This window comes from Chelonia mydas, chromosome 11, assembly GCF_015237465.2.
Source record: "Chelonia mydas isolate rCheMyd1 chromosome 11, rCheMyd1.pri.v2, whole genome shotgun sequence".
NCBI classification, from domain to species: domain Eukaryota; kingdom Metazoa; phylum Chordata; order Testudines; family Cheloniidae; genus Chelonia; species Chelonia mydas.
The window spans coordinates 75,546,955-75,556,597 of record NC_051251.2 but is presented as its reverse complement, the minus strand read 5'-3'; the positions used below and the strand labels follow the sequence as shown (position 1 = coordinate 75,556,597).

Here is a 9,643-nt window from a genome sequence, read left to right as displayed (position 1 = left end):
TTGTTTTGATCCACTTCATCTATCTTTATACATCTTGCTGTCAGCAGACTGTTCAGTACGATCGCTAGCCATCGTCACCTCCTGGGTGCTCGGCAGAAGACGGTGCAGTATGACTGCTGGCCATCATCTTCTGCTGGCTGCAGATTAAAAGACAGAGCACTGCCGGTAGGACTGAATCTCCATGAGACGAAACTTAAAAGGGAAATGACCTGGCTGAGTCACTCCCATGTTTGCCCAGGCGCCCCTGACCTCACTGAGGTTGGTTAAAAGAGCACCCAGGACTACGTCGACGACGGCTACCAGTCATACTGCACTGTCTGCTGCCAAAAGGCAATAAACTGCTGCTGTGTAGCAATGCAGTACCACGTCTGCCAGCGCCCAGGAGACCTATGTTGACGGTGAGCTGAGTGGGCTCCATGCTTGCCGTGGTATGGCGTCTTCACAGGTAACTCAAGAAAAAAGGCGCAAAACGATTGTCTGCCCTTGCTTTCACGGAGGGAGGGAGGGAACGGGGGTCTGACGATATGTACCCAGAACCACCCGTGACAATGTTTTAGCCCCATCAGGCACTGGGATTTCTATCCAGAATTCAAATGGGTGGCGGAGACTGCGGGAACTGTGGGATAGCTACCCACAGTGCAACGCTCCGGAAGTCGACGGTTGCCTCGGTACTGTGGACACACTCCTCTGACTACATGCACTTAGAGCATTTGTGTGGGGACACACAATCGACTGTATAAAAACGCTTTCTACAAAACCGACTTCTATAAATTCAACCTAATTTCGTAGTGTAGACATACACTGGGACAGCGTGTCTGCCCGACCCCAACTCCACCATGACTGGGGAGGCCAGTCTGGACACAAACTCAGGATACCTGCCTCTACATTTAGGCACCTAAGTAGCAGCGAGCTGATTTTCAGAGGGGCTGGGTGCTCCCAGCTCCCAGTGCAGTCAGACCCACTACCAGACAGTCCCAAATAGAAGCAGGTGAGGATCACACTTCGGAACTGGAATTGCTCATTCGATAAGTTGCATAAATTGGATCTAGTTGGTGCTAGTGAAAGGTGGTGGGACAACTCCCATGACTGGAATGTTGTTGTCATAGAATCGTAAAATATCAGGGTTGGAAGAGACCTCAGAAGGTCATCTAGTCCAACCCCCTGCTCAAAGCAGGACCGATCCCCAACTAAATCATCCCAGCCAGGGCTTTGTCAAGCCTGACCTTAAAAACCTCTAAGGATGGAGATTCCACCACCTCCCTAGGTAACCCATTCCAGTGCTTCACCACCCTCCTAGTGAAAAAGTTTTTCCTAATATCCAACCGAAACCTCCCGCACTGCAACTTGAGACCATTACTCCTTGTTCTGTCATCTGGTACCACTGAGAACAGTCTAGATCCATCAACTTTGGAACCCCCTTTCAGGTAATTGAAAGCAGCTATCAAATCCCCCCTCATTCTTCTCTTCTGCAGACTAAACAATCCCAGTTCCCTCAGCCTCTCCTCATAAGTCATGTGCTCCAGCCCCCTAATCATTTTTGTTGCCCTCTGCTGGACTCTTTTTAATTTTTCCACATCCTTCTTGTAGTGTGGGGCCCAAAATTGGACACAGTACTCCAGATGAGGCCTCACCAATGCTGAATAGAGGGGAACGATCACGTCCCTCAATCTGCTGGCAATGCCCCTACTTATACAGCCCAAAATGCCGTAAGCCTTCTTGGCAACAAGGGCACACTGTTGACTCATATCCAGCTTCTCATCCACTGTAACCCCTAGGTCCTTTTCTGCAGAACTGCTGCCGAGCCATTCGGTCCCTAGTCTGCAGCAGTGCATGGGATTCTTCCATCCTAAGTGCAGGACTCTGCACTTGTCCTTGTTGAACCTCATCAGATTTCTTTTGGCCCAATCCTCTAATTTGTCTAGGGCCCTCTGTATCCTATCCCTACCCTCCAGTGTATCTACCTCTCCTCCCAGTTTAGTGTCATCTGGAAACTTGCTGAGGGTGCAATCCACACCATCCTCCAGATCATTAATGAAGATATTGAACAAAACCAGCCCGAGGACCGACCCTTGGGGCACTCCACTTGACACCGGCTGCCAACTAGACATGGAGCTGTTGATCACTACCCACTGAGCCTGACGATCTAGCCAGCTTTCTATCCACCTTATAGTCCATTCATCCAGCCCATACTTCTTTAACCTGGTGGCAAGAATACTGTGGGAGACCGTATCAAAAGCTTTGCTAAAGTCAAGGAATAACATGTCCACTACTTTCCCCTCATCCACAGAGCCAGTTATCTCGTCATAGAAGGCAATTAGGTTAGTCAGGCATGACTTGCCCTTGGTGAATCCATGCTGACCGTTCCTGATCACTTTCCTCTCCTCTAAGTGCTTCAGAATTGATTCCTTGAGGACCTGCTCCATGATTTTTCCAGGGACTGAGGTGAGGCTGACTGGCCTGTAGTTCCCTGGATCCTCTTTCTTCTTTTTTAAAGATGGGCACTACATTAGCCTTTTTCCAGTCATCCGGGACCTCCGCCAATCCCCATGAATTTTCAAAGAGAATGGCCAATGGCGCTGCAATCACATCCACCAACTCCTTTAGCACTCTCGGATGCAGAGCATCCGGCCCCATGGACTTGTGCTCGTCCAGCTTTTCTAAATAGTCCCGAACCACTTCTTTCTCCACAGAGGGCTGGTCCCCTCCTCCCCATGCTGTGTTGCCCAATGCAGCAGTCTGGGAGCTGACCTTGTTCGTGAAGACAGAGGCAAAAAAAGCATTGAGTACATTAGCTTTTTCCACATCCTCTGTCACTAGGTTGCCTCACTCATTCAGTAAGGGGCCCACACTTTCCTTGACCTTCTTCTTGTTGCTAACATACCTGTAGAAACTCTTCTTGTTACTCTTAACACCCCTTGCTAGCTGCAACTCCAAGTGTGATTTGGCCTTCCTGATTTCACTCCTGCATGTCTGAGCAATATTTTTATACTCCTCCCTGGTCATTTGTCCAATCTTCCACTTCTTGTAAGCTTCTTTTTTGTGTTTAAGATCAGCAAGGATTTCACTATTAAGTCAAGCTGGTCGCCTGCCATAGTTACTATTCTTTCTACACATCGGGATGGTTTGTTCCTGCACCCTCAATAAGGGTTCTTTAAAATACAGCCAGCTCTCCTGGACTCCTTTCCCTCTCATGTTATTCTCCCTCTCATGTTATTCTCCTGCCCATCAGTTCCCTGCGGGAGTCAAAGTCTGCTTTTCTGAAGTCCAGGGTCTGTATTCTACTGCTCTCCTTTCTTCCTTGTGTCAGGATCCTGAACTCGACCATCTCATGGTCACTGCCTCCCAGGTTCCCATCCACTTTTGCTTCCCCTACTAATTCTTCCCGGTTTGTGAGCAGCAGGTCAAGAAGAGCTCTGCCCCTAGTTGGTTCCTCCAGCACTTGCACCAGGAAATTGTCCCCTACACTCTCCAAAAACTTCCTGGATTGTCTGTGCACCACTGTATTGCTCTCCCAGAAGATATCAGGGTGATTGAAATCTCTCATGAGAACCAGGGCCTGCGATCTAGTAACTTCTGTTAGTTGCCGGAATAAAGCCTCGTCCACCTCATCCCCCTGGTCCGGTGATCTATAGCAGACTCCCACCACGACATCACCTGGTTGCTCACACTTCTAAACTTAATCCAGAGACTCTCAGGTTTTTCTGCAGTTTCATACCGGAGCTCTGAACAGTCATACTGCTCCCGTACATATAATGCAACTCCCCCACCTTTTCTCCTTTAAACACGAGTTTATGGAAAATAGATTCTGTCAAACTAACTGGATAGCGTTTTTGATGAGATTGCAAGTTTGGTTGATAAAGGTAATAGTGATGACCTAATAGACTTCTGTAAGGCATTGGACATGGTACCATATGACATTTTTAGTAAAAAACTGGAATGATGTAAAATTAACATGGCACACAGTAAATGGGTTAAAAACTGGCTGCCTGATAGCTCTCAACATGTAACTGTACATGGGGAATAGTCATCAAGCAGGTCTGTTTCCAGAGGGATGCTGCAGAGATCAGTTCTTGCCCTACACTATTTAACATCTTTATCAATGACCTGAAGGAAACATAAAATCATCCCTGACAAAGTTTTCAGATGACACAAGAACTGGGGGAGTGGCAAAGAATGAAGGGTTGCTGATTCCAATCACTCTGGATCACTTGATAAATTGGGCGCAAGCAAACAATATGTGCTTTAATATGGCAAAAGGTAAATGCATACTTCTGGGAACAAAGAATGTCGGCCGTACTTACAGGATGAGGGACAGTACCCTGGGAAGTAGTGACTCTGAAAAAGGTTTGGGGTGAGGTGTGCTGTGGTGGATAATCAGCTGAACGTGAATAAATAAGTGCGCTCTTCAGTCTAGTAGAGAAAAGTATAAAACGATCCCATGTCTGGAAGCTGAAGCTAGACAAATTCAGACTGGAAATAAGGTGTAAGTTTTCAATAGGGAGAGTAATTAGCCATTGGAACAATTTACCAAGGGTTGTGGTGGATTCTCCAGCACTAACAATTTTAAAATCAAGGTTGGATTTTTTATTTTCTACCAGCTCTGCTCTAAGAATTAGTTTGGGGCAGGTCTCTGGCCTGTGCTGTACAGGAGGTCGGACTAGATGGTCACAATGGTCCCTTCTGACCTTAGAGTCTATGAATCTATGGAAGAGCAGCTGTAGCTGTGGTAGGGGAAGCATCGCATGCCTCCAAATATCACTGTATTGCTGTGGGGCATTGCTTGGAATTTGCTTCAAAATGCTTATGCAAGTGTGGTGCAGGTTGAAGGGGGAGGGCTAACCAGGGAAAGAAGGTAACTGTTTACAGCTGACTGATTCATGATGAAGGCATGGGAAGAAGTGGGTCATTTTATTTGCTTCTGCAGGAGTGGGGGAATTGGTGGTTTTTAAAACAGGAAAAAAGTCTGAGTCCAGATCTTCAGGCCTCTTTGGAAGCATTTGTGTTGTAGCCTCGTCTCTCAAATCTTTCCCACTGTTTCCACAAGGCCCAGGTCACCGCAAGTTGGGCACCGCAAATCAGTGGACTCTTATGACCTTAATCTCTCTGTGCTTCAGTTCCCCCTCCTTAAAATGGGGCTAACACCCACTCAATTCCCAGGTGAGCTAAACTCATTCCTCTTTGCGAAGCACTCAGACACTGTAGTGATGAACCCAGGCGGTAATTATCAATTCTGTCGCTGGAGCAGGGTTGGACTAGGCAGCAGGAAATAAGATCTGGGGGCACCCATTGAACAGTGAGAAAACGAACTATTGAACAGCTGCTCACACCATGAGCACTGTCCCTCCTGTGCCCTGAATGAGGCAGGGAGCCCGTGGAAAAGTACTGTGTGACTGGAATCAAGGACTGTATCAGAATGTATACATGAAAGGGGGGCCGAATTTAAGTTGCATGGATGGACCTTAATTCCAGCATTTCCTCAGTGCTCAACTCTGCAACCTTAATGTTCTTTTAATGTAATATTTGTATGTGCAAGAAATACATTGACCAATAGATCCCTGGGACATGGAACTGGGCACATTTCTGAAATCAGGAAATCCAACAGAGACCATTTTTGTGAGCTCTAAACACTGGTTCCCTTCCCTTGTATTCACATGCAGCGTTCCCATGCAGCTCTGTAGAGACTCACAGATCACCACAGGCTCTTGTGTGATGTACCGGGAGTTAGCCACACTTTCCATGCAGTGGCTCCTTCCACAAGGTATGAAATTGTCAAGCTAAGTCCATCTTCCTGGGTTCCATTTACACACAGACAGCCTGCCAGCAGGACTGTGGGAAACCATTTATTTGGACAAACTCTTGACGTGGAGACATTTCAGTAACACAGGCATAAAATAAAACTAACTGGTAAAATGGATCTTGGTTACAGAGTAAAATAGACTGCAACATTGGCATTATCAATGGCCTTCCTTTTCGAAGCACGACTTCATAGCAAGAGCACCACTGGGAACACTGAATGAAACTTCTCCAAGCCAATCCACGTCTTCAGGGTGGTCTTGGCAATTACTGTGTAAACATATAGGGCAGATATCACCCAGGTGAGGGTAGCACCTTTGTTTGTTACCATATCTGATCCCAAACCCACTGAAGCTAATGGCAATCTTTCCATTGACATCACTGGAGTCTGCATCAGTATATACTACAATGTGCCTTGACAGATTTTCCAAAGGATATTTTGGAACACAACAGATCATAAGATTACAGGTGGGATTTCCAGCTTTGTTACATGGGAATGAGATTAGCTAGCACAGGAGCACTGTTACCTTGTTCCTCCACTGTTTCCCCCTCTGGTTATTCTCCAACTCTTTTTAAGTAAAAAGGTCCAGTGGGGTTGGATTTATGCCCCATCGAATCCCATTGATATGGATGGGAGTGCGTGGGGGCCAGCTGTGCTTCATCACCTCCACTGGGAGAAATGGATGTGCTGAACAGAGTCTAACCCATGGCACTGAGAGCCGTTTGCACTTTGGACCCATCTCCGGCACCGAGATGCTGAGGATGGTTTTAAAGCCCATTCGTCCCCCACTGGAGCAGGAGATGTGAAACAAACCTGCCAGCCATGACCATGATCCTACCTCTCTACTGGCCAGAGAGATGTTGGCACTTTAAAGTTTAACCTTAAACACGGCACTGGTGAGGCCCCTGGAGAACGGGGCAAGCAAAGAGCTTTAATTTGAATAAAGAAAACCAAAAATTTGTATGTAAAGTGTGTGATCAATCTTGTAAAACCGGGCAAGTTCTTAGTGGTCTTCGTCTCATCATAATTCACCCCAGGGATCTGTATATGTTCTGAAGGCTAGTAGCTAGGCTGCCCCTGTGTTTGTCTGCTGTGGGGACTCAGAGGCTGGGAAAGGCAATTCAGACCCAAGGGGAAGAAAAGGGAGCTCCAAGCAGGGGCAGGGGGTTGTGCACAGACAGACTCTGGCACTATGGCTTTATATAGAAAAACAAGTTCATCAAGAATATTGCTAACTTTTTCATTTTTAAGAGACGCAAAGCATACACAGCCTGTCCTCTGGGCTGGGGGAGGTCCTCCCTGCCGCTCAGTCAACAGCGATCTTCCTGGAGACTGTTTGATAGAAGACGCCTCGTAGCAGGGAGTTGTAGTCAGGCACTCGGAAGAGGTGGCGCTCCCCATAGGCCACATCGTACTCTGTGGTCTTCCCAGTAACAAGGACCTGGAGGTTGGACTCGTGGGCTTGGCTGCCTACCGCCAGCACGTATATCTCAATGTCCTCCCGCTGAGCCTCCTGCACTGCCCTCTCTATGTCACTTCTCGTGATCCCTTGAGAGTTGCCATCTGAGAAGATCAGTACCCTTTTCTTGGCGCCGGCCCGGGAGGACTGCCGGTACAGGTTGGTGACATACCGGAGGGCGGCACTGACATCTGTGGCATCATTCATGAACTCCATGCCATCAATCACGTCCGCGATCACCGTGTAGTTCTGCAGAAACTGGGCCTCTAGTTTCTGCTGGGTCTTGCCGCTGTACTGGACGACGGAGACGCGCACAGAGTCCTCCGAAGGCATGTGCGCTGTCAGGAACCGCTCCGCCTGCCGCTTCACAAACTTCTTGGTGAGCTCAAAGTTCCGGCTCCCTACGCTGGTGGAGCTGTCCACCAAGAGAGTGATGTCAGCTGGCTCTCTGAAGGTGACTGCATCGAGAAAGGTTCTTTGTTATTTGCATGGCTTATCCTCCCTAATTGCTCCCCTTCCCCATCAGAGTCCAGTGGACTCATTGGTTGTCTCAGGCTTCCTGCTACTGACGACTCAATGAATTTTGAGTCTTTGCCTCTATGCTCTTCCATCTATGCTTCCCTGGGTGTCATCTCACACTTTATCTTGCTCTTTTCTATTGGCTTCTCTCGGGTGGATTCTCAGGTCTGTATGTAGCTTTTAAAACCTATAGTCATTTAAACACACTAGGCTGTTTTCCTTGCCCTCCTGCTTCCTTTTTTTTCTAGGAGCGTGAATGCCTTCTGGGGCTCTGATTTGTTTGATCCAGCAGCCTCCATCCTGAGTCTAAGGATTTTTTTACTTACTTTTAGCTTTAGGGTGTTCTGGATTAAACTCCACATTAAAAAAATACCCTTTTCTAAAGTTTGCTAATTTCTGTACCTTTCCCTCCCCAAGAATTCCGACCCTAATTCCGCCGTGGTCATTATTATGCCACGGTTCACCTGTGGCTGCTTTCTGAAGCAACTTCTGGGTTCTAGGACTAAACCAAGAATGGCCAGAGAATAGTCACAGCTCCCGCTGCTCTGAAGGCAACTATTCAGTCTTCTCTAGCCCTCACTCCACTGTGTCATTTGTCCAGCGAGTCTGTAGGTAGCCGAATTCCTCCTTATCGCTGTTGACCTAGCTGCCTCTTCCTCACCACGGTGTGCTCTCCACCCCGGCCAGCAGTACAGCCCGGCAAGCCTACAGTCATCTTTTGGACTCAGAGACAGATCCTGCTGTGTGGTCCTCTCCACTCAGAAACTGTATCTCAGATTCCCTGGCACCTCCTCGGCACATGCTCCGCCCCCACCCCTGTGCCCCCACCTGCCCTCCTTCCTGGGCTGCCTCTCACGAGTTGGAAATACTCACTTGTGCAGTTGTAGTCTGGACATTTCTTCTCTGCAAGAGAAACAAGCAAAACAAACCACCTTAAATCATTCCCCTCCCTCAGGAAGGGTATTTCTTGTCTAGCCCCCAGGCCGATGGTGTCCTCCTGGCACCCCGGGATTAGAACATTCAGTCGATGCAGGGCCCCATCCCCCAGAGCTCCTCACAGTACTCGGCGTTTATAACCAGATCCGCAGGAGTGGGCTGGGGCTCCCTGCTGCACACCCGCTGCCCGTTAGTCACCGTGGCCCAACACAGTGCTATTGCCCGATGCCACAGGAGGCTCTCCCTGATGGTAGTGGCGTCACCAGGGCAGTCGCCCCGCGTTTGGTTGCACGGTGCCATGCTGGATTTCACGGGCAGGCCGGATGCGACGCCCAGCACCACCGCCAGGTGTGCCAGTTCTTCTGCTCCCCGAGTGGCGGAGAGTGAGCCCCACAGCTGTGGTGCAGCTTGGTGGTCCCTGTGGCTAGGTGGCAGTGACTGATCCTCAGGGGCAGGCCAGGAGCCCAGGAAGGACTCAGGGAGGGGCCGGGCTGCGAGCTGAGGCTCCCTCTGTTCCAAGAGGAGGCAGAGCGTGTGTCTAGCTGGGTGCGTGCCAGGTGGCAGTGCGAAGGGAACAACCCTACCGGAGCGTAGCACTCGAGCATGGGCATTGCCAGAGCAGGTCGGGGAGCGGCGGGCAGGGCCTCGCCTTGAGAAGGGAGCTCTCCACTGGACCTAGAAATGGGTCTCAGGAAGGGCCGGGCTGTCCCGAGGCTCAGCGTGGGTGTGCAGGGCGGCAGGGAGATTATAGAGTTACCCCAAGCCCACAGTCGTGCTAGGGTACCTGGATTGCAGTGCCAATGTCTAGAGTAGGCCAATACCACCCCCCCCCATCAGCAAATGGGCACGGAAGGACCGGAAGGCCCTGGTATTTTTAGTCAGGGATTGGTCCTGCTTTGAGCAGGGGGTGGGACTAGATGACCTCCTGAGGTCCC

The 9,643-nt window shown here is 49.3% G+C and overlaps 1 protein-coding gene across 1 annotated transcript in view; it reads right to left on the bottom strand.

The window, feature by feature from the left end:
- Positions 1-5,824: 5,824 nt before the first annotated feature.
- The window catches only part of COL6A1 (collagen type VI alpha 1 chain), a 68,284-nt gene continuing 64,465 nt past the window's right edge, over positions 5,825-9,643 (bottom strand). Inside the window, exons 34-35 of the mRNA XM_007066684.4 lie at positions 8,646-8,675; positions 5,825-7,711 (exon numbers count right to left, since the gene is read on the bottom strand). Of these exons, the coding sequence (XP_007066746.2) occupies positions 7,101-7,711; positions 8,646-8,675 (641 nt within the window). The 3' untranslated portion in view covers positions 5,825-7,100. The remainder of the gene's footprint in view (positions 7,712-8,645; positions 8,676-9,643) is intronic.